This window comes from Dromiciops gliroides, chromosome 5 (assembly GCF_019393635.1).
Source record: "Dromiciops gliroides isolate mDroGli1 chromosome 5, mDroGli1.pri, whole genome shotgun sequence".
Lineage (NCBI taxonomy): Eukaryota > Metazoa > Chordata > Mammalia > Microbiotheria > Microbiotheriidae > Dromiciops > Dromiciops gliroides.
In genome coordinates this window covers 93,758,798-93,784,527 of record NC_057865.1, presented here as the reverse complement: position 1 = coordinate 93,784,527, position 25,730 = coordinate 93,758,798, and the positions used below count along the sequence as shown (strand labels likewise).

General features: G+C 40.2%; 1 protein-coding gene across 2 annotated transcripts; it reads right to left on the bottom strand.

Annotated features, from left to right (window-relative positions):
• Positions 1–755: 755 nt before the first annotated feature.
• LOC122728049 lies at positions 756–25,176 on the bottom strand. Of its 2 annotated transcripts, XM_043966129.1 has the most exons (10): positions 24,956–25,176; positions 17,624–17,686; positions 12,203–12,325; positions 7,173–7,250; positions 5,758–5,892; positions 3,781–3,861; positions 1,988–2,050; positions 1,715–1,822; positions 993–1,032; positions 756–886 (listed from the first exon to the last, which is right to left on the bottom strand). In XM_043966129.1, exons 1-9 carry the CDS (start codon positions 25,067–25,069, stop codon positions 1,027–1,029), a joined length of 771 nt encoding a protein of 256 aa, XP_043822064.1. In that variant the 5' UTR covers positions 25,070–25,176; the 3' UTR covers positions 756–886; positions 993–1,026. The 2 variants fall into 2 exon arrangements, with proteins under 2 accessions (XP_043822064.1, XP_043822063.1); XM_043966128.1 differs by lacking the exon at positions 993–1,032 and having other exon boundaries at positions 24,956–25,131.
• Between the last annotated feature and the right edge of the window lie 554 nt (positions 25,177–25,730).

Genomic DNA, 25,730 nt, shown 5'->3' with positions numbered 1-25,730 from the left:
TTTATGTGATCCAGTCTTTTGAAGGTTATCAGTCAAAGGGAGAACCGAAGGAGGAAGTAAAACTCAGGCATGGTGCAAATGAACTGAGGACCTAGCAACAATATAGAAGTAGGGAGAGAGAAATCAAGGCATCCTTTCTTCTCCTAATCCATTTGTAGCATCTTAGCTCCATTGTATATGGTGACTGGTTGGGGTATATGGGGTATTCAAGGAGGACTAACATCTCTGGTATGAGGGCCTACTGAACCCTTTTCAGGGATGCTTATCCATCTTTGGTGTCCACCTCTAACCCAGACCTTACCTGTGGCTCCAAGAAATTGTAGCATGCACAGTGGCCACACCCTGGTAAATTGTCTCAGAAGGCAGGTTAAACCAGACTGAGGGTAACTGACAAACCTCAACCCCATCGATGAGTTGTGGAGTGTCTACCCCAACCATGTGAAGACTTCCTCCAGTGCAAAGGGTGGATAAGACCAATTTGTTTCAATAGCCACAAAGGCAGCCGAAACAACTGCTGTGGAGCTTCCTACTTGGTCAGACATCAAAGATACCACAATCACCCACTGCATCCAGGGGCCATTGCCAATTGTCCTGACTTTTTACTTGTCACTGGACTTTGATGGCTCTGGAAGAGAGAATGAGGCTGACAACCTTGCAGAATTCTGCTTCATTTAAATCCAATTCACTTATTAGTCAAGACATCACCCCATGATGTCATTGGTTGTCTTCGAAAACAAAGGACAAACAACAACAGATACTGACTGGTTCCTGCTGCCACCCAGAGAGAATGGATCACAGGGCCTTTTATTTCCCATGAATGTTGCTTCAGTTTAAGTAAAACATTTCTTGTAGTGGTGTTCTGTTCCTGTTGGCCATTGTGCTACGTCTGAAAAGAGAAGACTGAGCTCAGTAGGTTATCCCCCAGGTAATAACTCCCTTTGGCCTGATATTCAAGTCCCATTCCTCAACCTGGCATTAAGACTCCACTCTACCTTCATATCTTTGGTTCTAACCTGGGATTTCATCTCATCTCTAGAGAGAAAGAGAGAGAGAGATTCAGATCAGCAATTGTCTGTAACTTAAGAGTCTTAGAGAGTTGCCTTGGGACACCAAGAGGTCAAATGACTTGGCCATACTCACATAGCTAAGACCTGAACCCAAGTCTCCTTGACTCTAAGGTCCACCCTTTGTCCACCAAACCTCACTGCCTCATTTCTGCATATCTCTTTCAAATGTGCAAATATTATTATAATCAAGCTGTTTTTCTCACTACTTCTATTCCACACTGCCTACTTCTCAAAATCACACACCAAATGCCATGGCCATTCTAGGCTGTACCAGAGCTGCAGGAGCTGAAAGTCCTTTGGCACTTGGTTAAATAGTATTTAATGTTCTCTGCTTCACAGCTGTAGTGCCTTAGCTCCCCATCTAGACTGAAAGTTTCTTGAAGGCAGGGACTACATCTCTGACTTTTCTTGTATTTCTCACAGGGACTAAAATATAGCTGTGAAAACAGTAGCATTTAGTATTTGTTAACTTGCCTTGTTACCTTCAAACTAGGGGCCCAGACTAGAACACAGTTTGATTTGTGGGGGAGACAGGAAAGATTTCTCTAGGTAATTTGTTAAGATTGAGATCAAACTGCCGTTCAGCTTCACAGGAAAAGGCTTCTCTAGGACCTGACCACCATGATCAGTGCTTGTAGATTCCTTACCCAGGCAGGAGGTGTTGCTCTGACTTCTTCCTCACTTCTCTCAAGGGTCTCAAGGATTTCATCATCTTCACAGCAAGCAGAGCACCACCTTCTTCTGAAGTTCTCAGCCTGGTGAGGAAGAGAGGGCAAAGGAAGGATTTCAGGTAGGTTGGAATGCCTGGCCTTCAGCACCCTCTCCCCCTCCCCCTCTCCCAGCATGCTGGCTGATTGTCAAAGCTCCTTCAGAAAACCCAGTTCTTCCTACCTTAGCACCTAGGAGAAGGATGCCCATACCTGTTGTATGACTTTCTTAGCATCATAGTTGATATGAGTGTCATTATGAAACGTCATTATCATCTGGAGAGACACAGACAATAATTTTGTTGGGGAGGAAATGAGAAGCAGAGAACCAAACAGAAAGAAAGTTAAGCACACAAAATCATCACCCCCACTTTGGTGCTCTACTTGAGCAGTGGTACAGTGGGAACAGAGACAGGCCTAGTATCTTCCTTAGTTCAAATCTGGCATCAGACACTTACTACCTGTGTGACCCTGGACAAGTCACTTAACCCTGTTTGCCTCAGTTTCCTTATCTGTAAAATGAGCTGGAAAAGGAAATGGCACAACCATTTCAGTATCTTTGCCAAGAAAAACCCAAGAGGGGTCATAACAAGTCAGACATGACTGAAAAACCACTGAAAAACAACAACATGATCTGGAAGAAGGCAATAAGGAGAAGTTTGTGGAATGCAGACTTGGAGTTAGGAGATCTTGGTTTGAATCCTGATTCTTCTGTGTGACATGGGTCAGTCACTCCTCCTCTCTGGGATGCAATTTCTTCATCTGTAAAGTGAGGAGGTTGAATTATAGGACCTCTAGGCTCCTTCTCCAACTCTGTGTTTGTGATTCTGAGGAGGGTACACTTTTGGAGTGGGGTTGATGTTTGCAGTGTCCCTTATATCATACTATGTCAGTGGCCGCTTTCTCTGCTTATGTATAAGGGAGCATTGACAGTTCCTCTCACACTTCCTCTTAGGACTCAGAGGAATAAATGTACAAACTCAAATAAGTAGCCAAAATGGATTTGTAAATCCTCAAATCAAATGGTCCACATCATCCCAGGCTTGAACTCTGAAGAGCTGCAGGGATATGATACCAAGTCCTTCTTGCCCCTAGACTTGTTTCCCTCTTCCTTCCCCAAATCCTTTTCCCTCAAGCCTGACTGTTCTTTTTCTAGTCCCAATCCCCTTCTCCAAGATCTAACTTCACACTCTTTGTCCCAGACCTTTTTCTATTGGTTCTGCTGTGTATCTTATCCCAAAGGTCTGATTACCCCTCCTGTTGACTTGGGAAGAAGTAATGAACCCTTTGGTGTATAGGTTGCCTAACTCAAGGTTCACCACTCCTTTCCTCTAATCCTCCCCTCCCTTAGGTCCCCTATCCTTCCATTTCTTCTTCAGACCCTTCAGGAGAACTAGGTGGTGTTGTGGATAAGAGTGTTGGGCAGACCTGAGTTCAAATCTGACCTCAGACACTTACTACTTGTGTGAACCTGGATAAGTCACTTAATTTCTCTTTGCCTCAATTTCTGCATCTGTAAAGAGGGGGTAATAAATAAAAACTTAACTTTGAGAGTTTTTCTGATCCATTACATACATATAATATGTTTAGCCATTCCCCATTAGGAGGACTACCCCTTAGTTTCCAATTTTGGGCTACCCCCCAAAAAAGAGTTGCTATAAATATTTTATATATGTATATATATGTACATATATGTGTATATATATGTATGTATATATATATGTGTGTGTGTATATATATATATATATATATACCCTTTCCTCCCTTCTTTGATTTCTTGGAGTTATAGGCCAAGTAGTGGTATAGTTGGGTCAGAAATTTTGACAAATTTGGTAGCTTTCTAGGCATAGTTCCATAGTGAGTACTTTGCTGTCCAGCTGTGGGTGGGCAACACTGTCACTGCCAGAAGGAAAGAGAATTGGGGTCCTTCTTATTCCCTAGGAGTCTCCCCAAGTGTTCAACTTTCTCCTTTATTTTTCCTTTCCTCATCCCCAGTTTCTCCTTACCGTATTGATGGAACTGTTTCCAAGTTGGGTAATCAGGCTCCCAAGGATCGTCCACCGGTTAGGTTGTCTCCTTTTGGGATTCTGTAATTCAAGTAAGTCAATACTTACTGAACACTTTGTCTTCTCAGACCAAAGGGGATATAAAAAAGTAGAATATCCTATCCATATTTCAAGTTTAGCTGGGGAGACAGCATGTGCCTTCCCCCCAAGCAGAAGACAATTAAAGTCCAAATTGTGTGATTCTGACCAGGTCCTTCAATGAAAGAAGGACCACTGTGGCCTGGAGGCAACTGTGAGCTAAAGTGTGAGTCTTGGTAGGAGGTGGGATTGAGTTTGACTTTGAAGAACAGATAAGTGTTTGAGAGACAAAGAAGAGGACCAAGGACATTTGAGGCATAGAATCATCTCTGTGATACTTTGGGGTCCTTGTACTTGTCAAGACATAAGGTAGAGGGGATTGTTAGGAGACCCATGGGTAAGCAGATGGCATAGTAGATAGAATGCTGGACTTGGAGTCAGCAAGATCTGAGTTTGAATCCCATCTCAGACATTTGCTAGCTGTGTAATATTGGGCAAATTGCTTAACTTGTCTGCTTCTCAATTCTTCATCTGTAAAATGAGGATAATAATAGCACCTACCTTGAAGAGTTGTTTTGAATTTTAAAGGTCAACAAACCCTAAAATGCTCTAAAATGCTAGTGATTATTGATATTATTATAGGAACCTTGGGGAAAGAGGTAGATGGCTGGGGTAGACCTTGATGCCCTCAGAGAAAGACACTGCTGCTGAAGGAAAGGACAACAGGGATGGGAGAAGCCAGAGGAGGGATCCCAGACCAGTGGGAAAAGAAGCTTATTTAAGACTATTCAGAGCTGGCCCCAGTTCTCTGCCCATCCTCTGATCTCTACAGAGATTATGTATGTTGGTGCAGCCTCTGGTTACTCTTATCCAGTCACATACACTGGGCTTGAACTTCAGGTACACCTGCTCCCTACTCCCCCTCCCAAAGTCTTCTACCCTCTCATTTTCTCTCTAGAATCTTCAGGATAGCTATTTGGTATAGTGGAGAGAGCACTGGGCCTGGAATCTGGAAGATCTGAGTTCAAATCCAACCACTGATACTTCTTTGCTGTGTGTGACCCTGAGGAAGTCATTTAACCTTTATTTGTCTCAGTTTCTTCATCTGTAAAATGGGGATTAGAATAGTAGCTACCTGTCAGGGTTGTTGCAAGGATCAAATGAGATTATAATTATAAAGTGCTTAGCACAGTGCCTGGCACATAGTAGGCAGTATGGGAATGTTAGTTATGATCATTAATAATCATTATTATTATTATTATTATTATTATTATGAGTCTGGTGTTATGTTCCAATGTCCTCTGTACATGTTTTAGCATTTCCTTCTTTGCCTATTAATGAGGAATGGTAGTGGATAGGAAAGGGACCTTTGTAGTCTCCTGAGTTATCTCTAAAGCCAAACCTGGGAAAAAGACAGGACTAGACTTGGTACCTGGCTCCCATAATTACTCTCTATGTGATTTTGGCAAGGTGCTCCATCCCTCCGGGGCTCTGTAAAATGAGGGAGTTGCACTATATCAATTAGTTAATTAAACAACAAGTAGCTACCATATGCAAGTTACTGCTGCTTGCCTCTAAATAAACAGAGGCAAAACAAAGAAACAAACAAAACCAAACCAAAAAACCAATCCCTGGTGTCAAGGAGCTTGCCTTCTATCATGGGAGATATCCCATATATAGTATATAGAGAAAGAAAGATGTACAAAATTAATAACAAATAGATATAAGAGACTTAAATATAAGAGAGGGAGGGAAAGCACTAGAAGTTGGGTGAGGGGAATCAGGAAAGGCCCTTTCCAAGTCTTCTGACTCTAGGATTCCGGTTCCCTTCTCTCTTGCCTCACCTTCCCCACCCTGCCAACAATCCCCTGAAAGATTTCTCTCTGAGGTTATTCTTACCATTGGTGCCTGCATTGGTTGGCTGCCTAGGCTTGGCTCCTCTTTTTCCTCACAGCAGTCCTCACAGAGATGTCTGGTGATGCTGGCATTTAGATTCCAATGGGCAAAATCCAGTTTTGAGCTCCCATTCAGAGCCTACACATAGAAAGAGAGCTGAGAGCTAGAGAGGACTTAGGCAGGGGCATATCAATCCTGCAGGTCACCAGCTTTGCCACTGCCGTCCAACGGGCTCCATGCTCTGTCCTCCCATTCGGTATACCCACACCATTTTGGGAGGATTCATTTTAAGGGCCTTAGAAGTAGGCACATCCCTCAAGTACTGCAAGTTACTTTGCCATGCTGATGATAAAAAGGGAGAGGGAAGAGGTGGAGCCTGTATGCCTTATTTGTCTTCTGCCTCTTCTTTTTATTCCTAATGTTGTCTTTCCCTCTGCCTAGCATGAGGTCAGGGCTAAACTGGAAGTATCTTAACATATTGGATGCATCTGGGTTTTATCTTCACTGGCTTCCTGGCTCCCTTTCTGAGTGTCCCTCTTCTACCTTCTCCTTCCTCTTTCAGTCCCCAGTATACCATTTGTCCTCATCCATAGAATCATCTATTTAGAATGGAGAGGGTGGGGCAGCTAGATGGTACAGTGGATAGAGCCCCAGCCCTGGAGTCAGGAGGACCTGAGTTCAAATCCGGCCTCAGACACTTAACACTTACTAGCTGTGTGACCCTGGGCAAGTCACTTAACCCCAATTGCCTCACTAAAAAAAAAAAAAAAATTAAAAAAAAATAGAGTGGAGAGGGACCTCAGAAACTATGAGGTCTGGCCCCTTAATTTTACAGAGGAGGAACCTTAGACATGAAGGGCCTGAGTGATTTGTTCAGAGTCACAAAGCTAGTGTTGGCATTGGTATTTGAATCCAGGTGTTCTGACTTCAAGTCCAGTGCCCTTGACACTCTGTTATGATGCCCCTCAGTGAACTACCATTGTGACCATGACTATCTGAGACCAGGATTCCCAACTAACTGTATCCAGCAAACAAAAGGTGTATCCAGGGGTAGTTTATGTCACATGTAGCTGGTCAGGTGCGCTCTTTAATGTGAATGGAACCATGGTGGCAGTGTCTAACTATGATGAGGGAATGTGAAGAAACAGAATGGGGACCCTTCAGAGAGTCCATTGAGGCCAACCCCTCAATTTACAGATGATGAACCAGTGTAATAGACAGGTTAAGTTACAGTTAGTGAGTTTAGAGGTGAAATGAGCCCTTCTCTGTAGGTTCCCTGACTGCCTGTGATTATCCCAGGAGTCCTGGAAGGAATCATCAGGCCACTCTCCCCATGAGGTCATAGAATTTGGGATATTTCTGCCCAGATCTGGATTGTGAGTCATAGCTTGAGCTTAGGTGCCTGCGAAGTCCCTTACCTTTGACTGGTTAAGCAGCTGGAGGAGGATGGTCCTTGTAAAGTTAAGGGTACCCAGGGACTCTCGGTAGAGATCAACCTATCCAAGGGAAAACAAGAGGGAAGATTTAGGAGGCCACAGCAGTAAGGCAATATCTCTCATAAATGGGCTGAGAGTATATTATTATTTTTTTTAAATAAAATTATTTTATTATTTTCCAGTTACATGTAAGGATAGTTTTCAACATTAGTTTTCTTTTCTTTTTTTTTTTTTGGTGAGGCAATTGGGGTTAAGTGACTTGCCCAGGGTCACACAACTAGTAAGTGTTAAGTGTCTGAGGTCTGATTTGAACTCAGGTACTCCTGACTCCAGGGCTGGTGCTCTATCCACTGAGCCACCTAGCTGCCCCCTCAACATTAGTTTTCAAAGGATTTTTAGTTCCAAATTTTTCTCCCACCCTCCATTCCCTCCCTCCTCCCCATGACAGAAAGCAATCTGATATAGGTTATATATGTACAATCACATTAAACATATTTCTGCATTAGTCATACTGTGAAAGAAGAATCAGAGCACAAGGGAAAAACCTCAAAAAAGAAGGAAAAAAACACACCCCCAAAGTAGAAACAATATGGTTCAATCTGCATTCATAATCCACAGTTCTTTTTTTCTGAATTTTGAGAACATTTTCTATCATGAGTTCTTTGAAACTGTTTTGGATCATTGCACTGCTGATAAGAGCCAAGTCTATCACAGTTGATCATCACACAATGTTGCTATTACTGTGTACAATGTTCTCCTGGTTCTGTTCCTCTCACTCAGCATCAGTTCATGTAAGTCCTTCCAGGTTTCTCTGAAATCCTCCCGCTCATCATTTCTTACAGCACAATGGTATTCCATTATATTTATATACCACAACTTGTTTAGCCATTCCCCAATTGATGGGCATTCCATCGATTTTCAATTCTTTGCCACCACAAAGAAAGCTGCTATAAATATTTTTGTACTTGTGGGTCCTTTCCCCTCTTCTATGATCTTTTTGGGATACAGACCTAGCAGTGGTAGCACTGGGTCAAAGGGTATGCATAGTCCCATAGCCCTTTGGGCATAGTTTCAAATTGCTTTCCAGAATGATTGAATCAGTTCACAGCTCCACCAACAGTGCATTAGTGTTCCAATTTTTCCACAGCTTCTGCAACATTTATTATTTTCCTTTTTTGTCATATTAGCCAATCTGATAGATGTGAGGTGGTACCTCAGAGTTGTTTTAATTTGTATTTCTCTAATCAAAAGTAATTTAGAGCATTTTTTCATATGGCAATAGATAGCTTTGATTTCTTCATCTGAAAACCGCTGGTTCATATCCTTTGACCATTTCTGAGAGTATATTATTGCATTGTCTTATTCTCCTATCCCATTCACTCCATCGCATTCTGATCACGACTATGCACATATACACTTATACTTATGTTATATCTGCTCTTAAGAATACATATTGTCTATCCTGATAGAAAGTAATCTCCCTGAGGGCAAGGACTGCTTTATTTTTTAACTTATATCCCCAGCATGTAGCCTGGTAGTCACATAATAAATGTTTGCTGATTGATTGTATATATGCTCTCATATCTCTCCATATGTATTATTATTATGAAAACATATATATGTATACACACATACAGCATGAATCTCAAAATATCTAGAGAAAGGCCTTTTGTGCTTCAAGTGGGTCCTATGTGGATGATTGATGGGAGAGCATGGACAAAAGTTGCCTATGTTGAGAAAGCATAGATGAATATTGATATGGAAGCAGTGTCTACCATTTTTGGACACAGATCCAATGATGTAAAGGCTTTCATGATCACAAAGAACTTTGCATTTTTATTTAATACTGAAATGCTTCACAGTAATTCTGTTAGGCAGGTAGTGGAATTATTATTATCTGTATTTTATGGATGAGATAACTCAGGCTCAGAGATATTAAATGACTTGTCTGAAGTCACATAAATCTGCAAATGTTCTGTTCCCAAATTCAGTACTATTTCTACTACAGCCTTCTCCTACAACTCCCAGGGAAGGGAATACCTGGGTACTAATAAAAAGAGAGAAATAGGAGTGGATAGTGTTTTGGGATAAGAGAAGATTGTGACATCTTAGGTCATAGATCCCACCATATTCATTAGCTTATTGGAAATCTATGAGGTGTCCATTGAGAAGTTGAAAGAGCATTCTTAGAACTTAGTACAGTGCCTGGAACATAGTAGGTATTTAATAAATGCTTACTAAATGGTTGCCTATTGACTATTCCCTGGGAAGGTTTTATGTTCCAACTTCTGTAATGTCTAAGAGTTAGGTTAGTTCTGCTTACAACAAGGCCATGGTATTGCTTCAGACAAAGCCTGGGATAGTGTCAGACCTTCAGTGAAATAGAATCACAGAATCATAGAATTAGGGAGTTTTAAAGGACCCCAGTGGCTATCCAGTCTAATTCTTATGTATAAGGAGTTTCTACTATAACATATCCAACAAGCAAATATTTTCCCTTCTCCTTTCTAACTCCTTTCTTTAAAGCTCAAGGTCAGGATGGTGGAAGCGAGTCAAACTTGTTTCCTTGAGACCCAAGTTCTATGACATTCAGTCCCTGACTCCCCTTTGGATCTCACATAGGGAGACTAGCCAAGATGGCAGAGTAGAAGGAAGCAGTACAAGCTTAGCTCTCCCATACAACCATTCTACAAAGATCTAGAAAACATCTTTATCAGGAAATCTGAGGAAAAGTCACAGTGAGTCAATTCTCCAGCCTAGGTCAGCATAGGGAGATAAAGAGATCTGCAAACTCTGGGATGGAGTCTAGCTATGAGGGCTCACGTGGAGTCTTCTAGCATAAGAACTGAATAGGGGTCTGGGACTCTGAAATGGGTCAAAAAGAAATCTTAGATTTAGTGAAAAAAGCTTGATGCTATTTAGGACCTGATACTGTTTATGGTTCAGTAACAGAGGTCAACTGGTAGCTCTGTTAATCATATCTCAGAAACTGGACTAAAGATCCAGTGTGAACTGAAGAGAGGGCTTGCTCTTAATGGTAGCAGAGCAGAGGAAGAAGCAGTCATGGGACTGAGTCTGGCTGCTGGGCAAAGAGCAAGAACAGAAGTGAGAAATGACTGTACAGTTCAGACCTCAGGAGCTGGGTGAGGTCTTACATACAGCTCCCAGCCTACTCTGATGCCTACAGGAGAATAACAGGGTGGGGAGCCCAACTGGGGATCCTGCAGTTCTGTTACTCTGAACATGTAGAGCTTTTTAGCTAACTCATGGTGGCTGAGTCCAGCAGTGGTCTATTGGAATTCTAACCAGGGGAAAGTCTGTCCATAGTTGTGTTTTTTAGATCCAAATCCAGGTTAGGAGCTTGCAAAGCTCAGGTCAGGGTAGCAGCAATCAGACTTCACCCTTGATCACACTACTTTGGGAACACTAAAACCTTGCAGGTCCCAAGCCTGAACTGTTCCTGAGATCTTTGGAGAATACAGCACTCAATAAACAGAGAAAGTAGCAACAAGACCTAAATTAATAGAAAACAAGACCAAGTAAGGTCCAGAAATTCCCTTTGAAAGTGCAATGATCCTGGCCCTCATCCCAATTTGGAAAATAAGCATGGAAGAATGAGTAAACATAAACAAAAAAGAGTCCCATTATAAAGAACTATTATTGTAATAGATGCCTAAGCCAAAAACCTAGAAGAAGAAGAAGAAGATAACTTCAAAAGAGCTTCGAGAAAATCCTAAAACAAAAACTCAATTCGAGCATGGGTTCAGTTACAATTCCTGGGAGAAACAAATCAAGAGTTAAAGGTTCTCCAAATCCAGAAAAAGAAAGAAAAGAAACCGTGGAATATGGAAGCTGATTGGACCCTACGATCTCTTTTGTTTTGGGTGCTGCTGTTTTTCTTTTCTGAGGTTTTTCCTTCTTGCTCTGATTCTTCTTGTATAACATGAACAATGCAGAAATATGTTTAATGTTATATATCAGATTACCTGCTGTCTAGCGGAGGGGGGCAGGGAGGGGAGGGAGGGAGAAAAAATTGGAAATTGGAAATCTTATCTAAACAAAGGTTGAAAACATATAAATAAATACATGAATGAATGAAAAAAAATGTTCCTTGTAAATGAAATGAGAGTGCTAAAAAATTAGCAAAGAAATGAGATCTATGAAGGAAACCCTTGGAAAGAGAATTAATAGCATAGCACAAGAGGTACAAAACCTCATCTAAGCAACCAGATTTCTTGAAAATTAGAATGGACCAAAAGTTAATTACTCCATGAGGCAACAAAAATATTAATGTCAAAAGACTAAAAAAAGAAGAAAATATAATGTATTTTATATATATGATATAAGCAACCTGGAAAAAAGATCAAGGAGAGATAGTTTAAGAATCACCAGACCAGGGGACAGCTAGGTGGTGCAGTGGATAAAGCACTGACTGTGGATCTGGGAGGACCTGAGTTCAAATCCGGCCTCAGATGCTTGACATTTAGTATCTGTGTGACACTGGGCAAGTCACTTAACTCTCATTGCCCCGAAAAAAAAAAAATCACCAGACCACCTGAAAGCCATGTCTAAAGACCTGGACATTCTGTTTCAAGAAATGATAAAAGAAAACACCTCAGATCTCTTAGAAACAGAGGAAAAGTGAAAGCTGAAAAAAACAACTCTTCCTTTAGAAAGAAACTCTCTGAAAATAAAACCTATCAGGAATATCATAGCCAGAATTCAGAGCTTTCAGGTCAAAGAAAAAAAAATGTTGCAAGTAGCCAGATGTCACCCAGTCCTTTGTTTAACACCCCTCTAATGCATTTCTCATAACATTATGGTTTATCGTTTTCTGTATATGTGCTTCTTTCCTAGACTGTGTGCTCCATAAGGGAATTGGCAATATCTTATCTAAGTTCTGAATCACCCCTCACATTCAGCAGAGTAGACACATGGTAAACATTTAAATAAGGCTGAAAGAATGAATGAACCAGTGAATACTTTTGAATAACCCATGACAACTTCCTTACCTCTCTTTGTCCTTTTCCTTCTTTTTCTTTCTCAAAGCTTTCCATATGGTGCAGCTTATATACATTGCAGCTATCATTACAAATGTTCATTCGTATAGTGCCCTCATCTTTTCTGTCTGTTATCTGAGGAGCAAGAAGACAAGTTCAGTGTTAAATTTGTGGAGATGAGTCAGCCCTTCTTATCACTAGGCTGCCAGAATTTCTGATTTGAAGGGAATTTCTGGTTTTGATGTGAGGAGATTCCAAGGATCAAAGCTAGAGTCAAGGGGCAGTGAGAGATGCCTTCCTTAGCTGATGTGGGGTACAAAAATGAGTGGTGACAACTTGAGAGGAGGGAGAGGAAGGAAACTGGAGAAAGAGTTGGTGAAAATTTGGATCCTGTCTCATAGAACTATGCCATTAATGTGATGAGACAAACTGAGCTGGAAGGGCGATTGTAGTAAAGGACAAGGTGACCCTAGAGATGGGGAGTAGGGAAACATTGTTAATGTATCTTCTATGCAGCCTACCTCTAAGGGTGTTGTGAGGCTGAAATAAAATTTTAAAAGTACTTTTAAAACACTATATAAATGCAAATTGTTGTTGTTGGCCTACTATCACCAGGCCTCGAGTCTGATGATGACTTCATTCTTTGAGCCATCTACTGCACTCCTGCTGATATGAAGCAAAATTTATTGAGCAATACAGGGGTGTACAAATGTTTAAAAAACTGGGCTCTCTGAAAAAAATATGAACACACATTTCTACATTTAATCTGCATCATTAACACTTTGTTAAGGCTAGAAAATCAACAAAACAATAAATCAAGCCTTTATCTATAGTGATTGCCAATTTCTAAGATGTAAATGCTTTCACTGAAAATTTAATAGTCAGCACCAAGTTCCTTAGAATTGGTTCCAGCATACCTCTACCCACCTTGGACTCACTCCTTGCAACAATGGAAACACAATGTTTGTCTTTTTGACTCACAGAGACAGCAGGCAATTTTTTTTCTATCTCTATGAAATAATTTTGGGGAATTAAATTGGTATAGTCTTCATTAAGTTAATTTAGTTAGTATTGCCATCTTTCTTATATTGACTCGGCCTACCCATGAACAGTTAATGTTTTTCCAAGTATTTAGTTTTCTCTTTATTTATGCAAAGTGTTTTATAGTTCATTAAATTCATATAGTACCTATGTAACTCTTGGTAGATATGTTCCCCAATATTTTATAGGTTCTGTAGTTATTGGGGGGGGGGCAGGGCAATGAGGGTTAAGTGACTTGCCCAGGGTCACACAGCTAGTAAGTGTCAAGTGTCTGAGGCTGGATTTGAATGCAGGTCCTCTTGAATCCAGGGCCAGTGCTTTATCTACTGTGCCACCTACCTGCCCCATGTAGTTATTTTGAATGGTAGTTCTCTTTCTTGTTTTCCCTCCTGGGTTTTATTGGTTATATGTAGAAATACTGATGATTTATGTGGATTTATCTTATGTCCTGCAACTTTTTTTGAAGTTATTATTTACTTAAATTAAATTTTAGTTGCCCCTGTAGGGTTAGTAATTTTTAATTGACTATGTACACTATCACATCATTTGCAAAAAGCAATAATTTTGTTTTCTCTTTATGCTTGTTCCATCAATTTCTTTTTCCTTTCTTAATACAATAGTATTAAGTACATTCCTAGTACCATACCAGAAGGCCATTTAATTTGTTTTTTGACTCACCAATTCTTTAGAATTATATCATTTAGTTTCCAATTATCTCTTAGTTCTTTAAGGACCATTTATTAAATAAAATTTTTACTGCATTTTTACCAGCATGTTATGTTTAGTATTCCTTCTTTTCTACATATTTTAGTAAACTTTTATGTCCTAATACATAGTCCTGAGAAATATGCCTTCTGCCATTTATGTAGAATAGGTCATTATCAGAAATATGACCATACATCTCTCATTGCCTTTTGAGTTGTAACAATTGGAATGACGCCACCTGCTGGAGACTTACTATAGAAAAGTTCCGCCATGAGGTGAAGGCCTCTGAAGGCAAGACCATGCATCTTTTCTTTGGTGTCAGGAAGTGATGTTTGCTTGTGGGAGGAAGAAGGGGGAGCCTGGAGCTCTAACTCATTCTCTTTCGTGTGGACTCTGGCGGAGAGCGGAGCTAGAAATGTGCTCTCCCTTTAATAGATAGATGAATGTAGGCCACTCTCTCTCTCTTTACCAAATTCTTATTCTCCTTAATATATGCTTAAAAGTTTAACTCTAGTTAAAGCTTATAATTTATTGGTGACCACTCATTAGATATTTTAGACAGACTAGCTAGAATTTTAGCCTTAACAGAGTCAACTGCAATTTTTCTCTCTCTGAGATTGTGGTGTTCCCTTATTTACAATCCTGTACCATCACCAGAATATTTATATTGAAGAGGTGGCCTCTGTACCATTGAGGAGCTTGGAATAGTCAACATTTCCCAAATTTAATCCATCCTGTTTTCTTCTTCTTCTTCTTCTTCTTCTTCTTCTTCTTCTTCTTCTTCTTCTTCTTCTTCTTCTTCTTCTTCTTCTTCTTCTTTTTGGGGGAGGCAATTGGGGTTAAGTGACTTGCCCAGGGTCACACAGCTAGTAAGTGTTAAGTGTCTGAGGCCAGATTTGAACTCAGGTACTCCGGATTCCAAGGCCGGTGCTCTATCCACTGCACCACCTAGCTGCCCCTATACTGTTTTCTTCTTAGTGAATTCTGGGCCCAACTCATTTTCCATTTGTGTTGCCTCTCCCAAATATATGTACTGATCTACTAATTAAATGGATAGTGTCATGGAAACAATGAACATGAAATTGGACAGACTTTGAAAGACAGTGGAGCACAGAAGGGTCTGCAGTGCTGTGGTCCATGAGGACAGGACTGAATGACTGAACAATAACAACAATGAAAACCACCTATTTCCTGCTCATGCTTTCATTGATGTGATCCTCAGTATTCATGTAGAAAATTCTCATAAAATTTGTGTAAAGTTGAGAAAGTCATCATTATGGATTATTTGGGGGGTATTAATATGATCTGTAATTTTTAAATATAATTTTGGCATTTTGGCTATTGTAATAAGAAAGGAAAAAGAAATTGATGCAACAAGGATAAAGAGAAAATAAAATGATCGCTTTTTGCAAATGATGTGATAGTGTATATAGTCAATTAAAAATTAACTAACTCTACAGGGGCAACTAAAAATTAATTTAAGTAATTAATAACATCTGCAAACCTTCAGTATTTCTACATATGACCAATAAAACCCATGAAGGAAAACTAGAAATCTCTGAAAATGACCTCTAAATCTTTCAAGATTGTGCTGGGGGGCAGCTAGGTGGCGCAGTGGATAAAGCACCGGCCCTAGAGTCAGGAGTACCTGAGTTCAAATCCAACCTCAGACACTTAACACTTACTAGCTGTGTGACCCTGGGCAAGTCACTTAACCCCAATTGCCTCACCAAAAAAGAAAAAAAATTAAAATTAAATAAGATTGTACTGCCTCCAGCATGGATTTCCTCAGTGAATGTTTGATCTGGTCCAGCTGCTATTCCCAACTTTATCTTCATTGGTGTCATTTCTACTTTGTATAGCACATAGGGGATGGAAGTGTCAAGAGTCCAAATGTTGTGGTTCTTTTGTTACTGATGATAAAAATAGAATCATTATAGAAAAGGGACAGATTTGTTCCATTTTTTGCATCTGTTTTCTGGCCTAGTTTTATTCATGAGTGGTTGTGGAATTTTTGACTTATTTATATTTCCTGTGACAAACAGTTATTGCAAATACAACTTGTTACTTTTGCTTCCATGATTAGACTATGTCAACCTCTTTGCTTGTCTCTCTAAGGGGAACCTGTGAGCCACTTAGTGCCATTTAGTGCACCTTTCTTCTGTCTCCTGGTTTTCTTTCTTGTGAGAATGTCAATATTGATGTGCTCCAGTTCTTTTGACAGTATGTTAAATTGCTGGCCACTGGACAGAGACTTTCTTCTTCAAGTACCTGCATTTAATTTAGTGTTTATATATGGTCTATAAATCATGGATTCTTGGCACCTTCAACCTAATTATCTGCTGCTTCATCACTCTCACAGTTTAAATGGAAGGGGTCTACAGAGGAATGAGGGTCATTTTATGCTTTTTTTGATTCATGGATTGCCATGTTCCCCCAAAATCCTTCACCTTGTAGTCAGCCAATTAAACAGGATTCTCTAGGTTTTTATCCAGTTGGCTCTAGAACAATAGATGAGTTATCACTGAGGCTGAACTAGCAGCCTTTTTAGATGATAGAACTCACCAGAGCTCCCATGCTTTTCTGGGATGGACTTTGAAAATGTAGAGTTATCATCAGTCATGGGAGTAAGGCTCTGGAGAAGGCATGGGACATTAGCAGGCCATTAACATGTGAGAGAATCAACCAGGCTGTGCAGTCCAAGACAAATATAACCTCGTTTAAAGGATCAAAGTAACAACCAGATGAATACAAAGATTAGTGCTAGAAATCTAAAAGGTAACAGAATCCAGTTAGGATTTTCCATGCAGGCAAATGTGGTCTGAGTCTGGAAATAATGGGTCAAGTCCAAGGGGGCTTTGGGATAAACAGGGTCAGGATAACTTGGAAGAATAAATAATGGCATCAACTAATGGCTAGCATTTATATAATGCTTTAAGGTCAGCAAAGCACTTTACATTTATTATTTCATTTGATCTTTGCAATAACCCTATGAGGTAAGTGCTATTGTCATCTCAGTTTTACAGATGAGGAAATTGAGACTGAAAGGGGTTAAACAACTTCTCCAGGCCCCCAAAGCTAGTTAGTATCTGAGGCAAAATTAGAACTCAGGTCCTCCTGACTCCAAGTTCAGTGCTCTATCAATTCACTGTATCACTTTGATTCACCTGAAGAATCAGGTTGAATCAGTATCATTTTATAGTAGCAGTGTGCTCCCTGCATGCCATCTTCTTTGCCATCTCTGCTCAGCTGAAAACTTGTGTAGTCTTATGTAAATGGATGAATTCGTTTACTCTCCTTGATGAGGGAAATTATATGTCCAGGATAGGTTTGTCATCCTCCTATGGCAGCATATGGGTATTGTTCCAAAGCATAGCTTCAGCTCTGCCATCTTGCTGCCATCCCCCATGCACAGAAGGGACTTTACCTGACTTTCTATATTCTTAGGGCTGGACTACTTCATGGTCCTGGGGCACAGCATATTTTGGGATAGGTTGCTCAAGCCCTGAGAGATGGATGACTGAACTCTGGTCTCTCCACTACTTTCCATCTCCATTTCTCCCAGGATTTCTGGACTCACCCACTGTGTACCCTCCCCCAAAGCCATCATCCATAGCTTTTCCCAGTTGAGGAACCTCTATTATGACCTTTAACTGTCCTTGACTTTCAACCCATTTTCAAACTTACCGCAGTCATTCCTGAGTAACCACCAATTATAAAGAACTCTCTCTTTGTTCTCTTAGGCTTGTCCTGTAAGAAAAGAGAATCAAGGTAGGTGTTGGGCACATGTTATCATGTAGGGGGATTAAGGGGCCCCTGGGTATGAGTCATGAGGAAGCTTAACAATAACTTTCATACATTTTCCCACTGATCATCAGATTCAACACCAAAAATGATGGAGTAGAAAGAAGATTCTGGAAAGATGGTGGAATAGGCTAGAAAACTTTTAGTTCTCCAAATTTTCTCCACAAAAAAGATAGAACCTTACCTCAGAGGGAATGTACAGCAGTGGAAATAAACAAAAGTCAGGGTAAAACAGTTGTTCTCCTAAAACAGCTTGAGAAGACCCCCTAGCAAAGATTTGACCTTCAAGAGTGGAGGAGGTTTGGCCTGAGTGAAGTGCAAACACCTCCAGGCTAACTGTGGAATCAACAAACAAGTGCTAGGGGGTAGCTGGGGTTGGGAGGCAGCCTCAGCCTTAGAAACTTTCATCTCACAGAGTGTGTGGAGGTCTGACAGTTTAGTAGAAGATTGAAGGACTGTCTACTGTCAAGGGACACCAAGCACAGCTATGCTGACCAGATGGGTCCCAGATAGGGCTGCCACTGTGGAAGAAAAGGAGCTAGCACATACTTGGTGAATGCAGTAGCAGAGGGTTAGAGACCCTGCTGGCTGTGGGCACTTTCAGGAGAGCAGAGTCCCTGGTTTTTTTTTTTTTTTTAATTTTTTTTTTTTAGTGAGGCAATTGGGGTTAAGTGACTTGCCCAGGGTCACACAGCTATTAAGTGTTAAGTGTCTGAGGCCGGATTTGAACTCAGGTACTCCTGACTCCAGGACCGGTGCTCTATCCATTGTGCCACCTAGCTGCCCCGAGAGTCCCTGGTTTTAGTGCCAGTGAGGTTAGAGAGAACAGCTATAGTTTGCAGCCACCAGAAAGACCACAGGAAAAAAGATCATTTGTGGGACAGTGAGTCTGGGGGCCCTAGCTGTGGCTTAGGAGAAGAGAAGACAGTCCAAAGTTGAGCCCTGGGAAACACCATAAGAAAATAACAATAAGAAGGACCTGAAGCTTGGGGCATCATTCCTCATACCTCTGGACTAGAACTTTATTACACTAATAGCTGCTAAAAACAAAATTAAAAAATTAAAAATGAGTAAGCAAAGGAGAAAAAATCCAACCATAGATAGCTGTGGTGGGGATAGAGAAGATCTGGGTTCATATTCAGAGGAAGGTAATGGGTCTAAAAAAGTTACTGCTTTTTCAGTGAGAAATGTCACATGGTCCCAAGCACAAAAAGAATTCTTGGAAGAATTTAAAAGGACTTTAAAAAGTAAATGAGAGAGATCAAGGGAAAATTAGAAAAAAAATAAGAGCAATCTGTGAAAATTATGAAAAGAAAGTCAATCAACTTGAAATAGAGAATAAAAAACTTAAGGAAGAAAATAATTCCTTGAAAATTAGAATTGAGCAAAGGGAAGCTAATAATGTTCTAAGATACCAAGAAATAATAAAACAAAATAAAAAGAATGAAAAAATAGAAAAGAATGTAAAACATCTAATCAGAAAAACAACTGATATAGAGAACAGATAGAGGAAAAACAATGTCAGGATAGTTGAACTACCTGAAAATTATGATTAAGAAAGAATCTTTATATAATATTACAAGAAATTTCAAGGAAAATTGCCCTGAAGTTCTAGAATAAGAATGCAGAGCAGAAATAGAAAAAAATTTACCAGCCATCACCTAAGAGATCCCAGGAGGAAAACTTACAGGAATATCATAGGTAAGTTTCAAAGCTCCCAGGTTAAGGAGAAAATATCAGAAGCAACAAGAAATAACACAATTTAAATATCATGGAGCTACAATAAGAATTATATAAGACCTAGCAGCTACACATTGAAGGATCACAGGTCTTGGAATACTATATCTCATAGAGCAAAAGAGCTGGGTATCTTATTCAGCAAGGGTAATTTACACGGCAAAGTTAAGCATAATCCTGAAAAAATTGATACAGAAGAACCTAGTAGGGGGGAGGACAGGTAATGCTGGAAACTTACTCTTATTGGGAATGGGTTAAAGAGGCAACAACATATATATCTAGAAGGTTATAAAAGTCTTCTAAATTCAGAAAGAAATAAGAGGGGGAGAGAATGAGGGAGAGACTCTTGGATGGATGTGTAGGTTAAGGAATTGGAGGACAAGGTATCGGGTAGAAGTAAAGCAGAGGAGTGAGGATAGGAATCGGTTGAGAAGGATAGTGAAGAAAAATAGAAAGGAAAATATACAAGAAGTAATTATAGCTTAGAATGTGAATGGGATGAATTTACCTAGAAAATGGAAACTGATAGCAGATAAAAAATTTTGAATTCAACAATATGTTGCTTTCAGGAAATGCTATAAAAATGAGAGATACACACAGAGATAAAATAAAGCTCAGGAGTAGAATTTATTATGTAAAAAAGGAGAGGTAGTAATCATGATCTCAAAGATAAAGCTAAAATATATTTAATCAAAAAAGAAAAATAGGGAAACTACACTATGTAACAGCAAGATTATTCAACATTGTTTTAGACCTTTTAAAATAACTAGATGGTATAAAATACCTGAAAATATACCTGCCAAAACAGACACAGGAACTATTTGAACACAAACATAAAATGCTTTATACAAATTTAGATCTAAATAATTGAAGTAATATTTATGTTCATGGGTAGGTAGAGCCAATATAATGGGGAAAAATTACAATTTTACCTAATGAATCTATTTAATGTCATCCCAATTAAATTACTAAAAAATTGACTTATTGAGTTAGAAAAAATAACAAAGTTCATTTGGAAGAACAAAAGGTCAGGAACTTTAAAGAAACCAGAGGAAAAAAGATGTAAAGGAAGCAGATGCAGTAGTATCAGACCTTATAAGGCAAGAACATTGTTGAAGTATAAAATGGAAAATGTTATTATTTTAAACTAAAATTTATTTATATAAATGAAACCTTATGCAATCAAAAATAGAAGGAATGCAGATAATTGGGGGTGGGGGGATTTTCATAGGCAATCTCTTAGGATGTGATTGGGTCAGAATATTGCTGTGTTGTAGGAAATAATGAACTGGCTGATTTGGAAAAACATGGAAAGACTTGGACTTATGAAGGAAGTTGCTATCCACCTTCAAGAGAAACAGATGACAAAGAGAAATATACATAATATGGTCTTCCATATATGTGTATGATTATATATGTGTATATATGTATATGTGTGTAGATATCTATATGTAGATATGTAAATATATATGTGTAAGCAAATATATTATAGCTTTATTTAGGGTGGGGAGGAGGGAACGAGGGGAAAAATAAAATAAAAAGCACACAGGAGGGGCAGCTAGGTGGCATAGTGGATAGAGCACTGGCCCCGGAGTCAGGAGGACCTGAGTTCAAATCCGGCCTCAGACGCTTAACACTTACTAGCCGTGTGACCCTGGGCAAGTCACTTAACCCCAATTGTCTCACACACACACAAAAAAAGCACACAGGACATGACGAATGCGGAAATATTTTTAATGTGATTGTACATATATAACCTATATCAGATTTCTTGCTTTATTGGGGAGGGTGGGGGGAAGGGAAGGAGGGAGAAAAATTTGTAACTCAAAATCTTATAAAAATCAATGTTGAAAATTATCTTTTCATGTAACTGGAAAAAATACTATTAAGATTGGGAGGGAAAGTACACAGCAGAGAACAAAAGAACAAATGAGGCAGCTTTGAAAACAATGTGTAGTGTTTATTATATAGGTTTTCTTGAAATGGAAATTTGTTGTTTTATATTAGTTCTCTTATGTTCTACTGTGTACGTGTCAATTTTTTCTTTTCTCATTTTGTATTAAGATTAAAATAAATTTTAAAAAATTACCAAAAAACAAATAAAAGGAATAAATTCCCACCCCCCAAACAACTCTCTCAGAATGGCTGGCGTACAGCAGACAATCAATTAAAGTTTGTTTAATTGAATTAATATCAGTGACTTTAGGGTAGAGTCTTATTATTTTTGCTTTGTAGCCTCGGTACCTTGCACATTGCCTATATGTAGAGAACACTTAAAAGAAGGTCAATGCTTTTGTTAAGGGCTAAAATTCTAGCTAGTCTGTCTAAAATATCTAATGAGTGGTCACCAATAAATTATAAGCTTTAGCAAGAGTTAGACCTTTAAGCATTTATTAAGGAGAATAAGAATTTGGTAGAGAGAGAGAGAAAGGCCTAGATTCCTATCTATTAAAGGGAGAGCACATTTCTAGCTCCGCTCTCCACCAGAGTCTGCAGGAAAGAGCACGAGACTGAGCGCCAGTCTCTTCCTTCCTCCTCCCACTAGCCTGCGTCACTTCCTGATGCCAAAGAAAAGACTCCTGGTCTTGCCCTCAAAGACCTTCGCTTCATGGGTGGAACTCTTCTACAGTAAGTCTCCAGCAGGTGGCGTCATTCCAATCGTTACACTTTCTTCCTTCCTTCCTTTATCTATTTATCTATTCATTCATTCATTTATTAATTAATCTATTCATTCATTCATTTATTTGTTTATTGATTAATTCATTTACTTATTTACTCATTCATTTATTCAATTATTCATTCATTCATTTATCTATTTATCTATCTATTTATTATTTATTTACAGTCAACAAGCATTTATTAAGCACCTACCATATGCCAGGCACTTTAGAAATATCATTTGATTTGATTTTCACAACAAGCCTGTCAAGGCAGGTGCTGTTGTCATCCCCATTTTACAGTTGAGGAAACTAAAGTGTGAAGTTTAAAATCTAATTGCTATGATCAAAATCTAATGTGTGGTCACTCTAAATTAGAAATTTATAGCACTAATCTTTGGGGGCATTAAGTATTTATTAAAGTATTTAGAAGTTAGCAAAAGAGAGAGGAAGAACACATGGAGTTCAGAAGGAAAGAGCCTAGCTCCCTGGACCTATTGCTCCTACCCTGACCTCCAACTGAAAAAAACATCCCCTGTCCTCCTCGAGTGGAACCTCCCTGTGGGCCCACCCCAGCAAAGTCCCCACACACAGCTCCAAGCTAATTGACTGGTAGCATTGATTGACATGACTTATAGGGGTTTCTATGAATAGATGTAATGATTCTATGAATAGATATAACTTCCGGACGCTAGTCACATGCTCTCTCCTCAGGGGCGCACTGCCCTGGTTCTCACAATGTCTTTCTCAGCAGGGGGATGGCAACCTGATTGTCACAAATGCAATGAGACAATAAGTGATCTGCCCAGAGTTCTAGGTCCTGCAAGTTTCAAGTGTCAAAGGATTTTGTATTTTATCTTAGAAGAAATAAGGAACGACTGGAGTTTATTGAGTAGGGGGATGACGCTGTCTTGGGAAAATCACTTTGGCAGCTGTGTGGAGGTTGGATTGGAGTGGAGAGAGATTTGAGGCCTGCAAACCAATATGAAGGTTACTGTGTCCAGTCAACAGGTGATGAGAGTTTGAACCAGGATGAGAGTTGTATGAGGGCAGGAGAGCTGAGTGAGAGCTGTTGGAGAGAAAGAAATGATAAGCTTTGGCAACTGTTCACATGTGTGGGGTGTTTGGGGAGAGGATTTGAGGATAAGGACAAAGTTGGTTTTGGTTTTTTGTTTTGTTTTTGTTTTTTGTTTTGTTTTGTTTTGTTTTGGTTTTGGTGAGGCAATTGGGGTTAAGTGACTTGCCCAGGGTCACACAGCTAGTAAGTGTCAAGGGTCTGAGGCCGGATTTGAACTCAGGAACTCCTGAATACAGGGCTGGTGCTCTATCCACTGCACCACCTAGCTGCCCCAAGGACAAAGTTTTAAACTTGGATATTGTCCTTGGCAATAATTGAGTTCAGAAGAGGGGAGAGCTGGGGGAAGAATAGAAGATAAATTCTGTTTTGTGCATGTTGAGTTTGAGATACCTTTGGGATTTGTAGCTCAAAGTGTCCAACAGGCAGCAGGTGAGGTGGCAAGGACCTTAGAGTCATATAAATAGATTTAGGATACATCAGCCTCTACAGGGCAATCATGGGCACTAGTCAAGGGAGAGAGTAGAGAAAGAAAAGACAAGAGCACCCTGTGGGAGAGCCTTGGAGAACACTTACAGTTAGAGGGTATGGCATGGATGAAGATTCAGCAAAGGAGACTGAGGAGAGGTCAGACAGGTAAAAGGAAAACAGAGGGAGAGAAAGACACACAGAGAAAGAGATACAGAGAGACATACTGTAACGATTGGAATGACGCCACCTGCTGGAGACTTACTGTAGAAGAGTTCCGCCCATGAAGCGAAGGTCTTTGAGGGCAAGACCAGGAGTCTTTTCTTTGGCGTCAGGAAGTGACGTAGGCTAGTGAGAGGAAGAAGGAAGGGACTAGCGCTCTGTCTTGCTCTCTTTCCTGAGGACACTGGTGGAGAAGGGATCTAGAACTGCACTCTCCCTTTAATAGATAGGCCTTTCTCTCTTTACCAAATTCTTATTCTCCTTAATAAATGCTTAAAAGTCCAACTCTTCCTAAAGATTATAATTTATTGGCAACCACTCATTGAATATTTTAGACAGACTAGCTAGAATTTTAGCCCTTAACAATACACAGGTGGGTGGGGAAGAGGAGAGAAAGATAGAGATATACACAGAGACAGAAAGAGAGGGAGAGAGGGAGAGGGAAAGGAGAGGGAAGGGAGAGAGAGAGAGAGAGAGAGAGAGAGAGAGAGAGAGAGAGAGAGAGAGAGAGAGAGAGAAAAGAATCACTGAAACTCAGAGAAGAGAGGAAAAAGTATCTAGGAGGAGAAGGTGGTCAGCAGCATTAAAAGCTTCAGAGAGCCCAAGAAGGCTGAGAACAGAAGAGGCCATTAGGTTAAGCAATCAAGAGGTCATTGGTAAATTAGAAGAGAAGAGAAATCAGAACAGTTTGTACAAGGCTTAACAGAGTTGAGAGAAGAGGAAGCAGAGGCATTGATTATACATAGTTTTTTCAAGGAAGATGGTTGGTTGAACAGGGAAGGAGAGATGTAGGCTAATATCAAGTGGGAATAGTAGGATCTAATGGGAGGTTTTAAAGGATGGCCAAGACTTGGGCCTGTTTGAGAGCTGGCAGATCATCTCCTCTCCCAAATGGTATCGAGAAAGGCAAGAAGGAGAAGACCCCTGTCCTCTCGTGTGTCCCTTCTGCCTTCCTTCCAGCCTTAGACTCTTCTCCCGACTCCACCTGCCAGCCCCCACCCTCATCAGACACTGATCCTCCTCTCTCCTGGAACCTTAGCCCTGACAGTCACATACCTGAGTCTCCTTTTCCTCCTCTGCTTGTTCTGTCCCTGTGGAGACTTTTCCCAGAGGGGTCACGGCCACCCCCAGGGTGATTCCTGCCACCAAACTCAACAGCCACAGCCTCATTTTGGCCTCTCTGCAGACTCAGTGCAAGGCCAGCTTAGACTAGAGGTCTAGCGCCTCCCTGGGTGAGGGCAGTGACCTGGCCTTTGGTTATTTGGCTATTCTTTGTGGGAGGTGTCATGGTTTTAGTTATAAACCATCTTTCAGGTCTCTAATATCACAAAAGACCCTTATAGGGGGCAGCTAGGTGGCACAGTGGATGAAGCACCAGCCCTGGATTCAGGAAGACCTGAGTTCAAATCTGGCCTCAGACACTTGACACTTATTAACTTTGTGACCTGGGGAAGTCACTTAACCCTCGTTGCCCTGCAAAAAAAAAAAAAACCAAAAGACCCTTAGAGAGATGGAATCAAAGGGGGACCCAAGACTCCTGGGACAACCACATGCAGTCAGGAAAGTTTTAGTTGAGTTTGTGGCCAAGGCTTGGCCTTTGCTTGTAGATGTTTGGGAGTCATTCTCTTCTGCATTTCTGTCTTGAGTGTCCCTGCCACCACATAACAACTTGTTATGATGGAATTCTTTTCTTCTTTGGCCACTCCTCCTACTGACTTCCTGACTTTGGATTTGATCTTGGGGCTGGGTTCAGTGTAATTCTGGAGGGAAGGTCTGGGCTGCTGCTGTTGCTGATTTCTTGGGGTATTGAGTGTTGTATTAATCCGGGCTC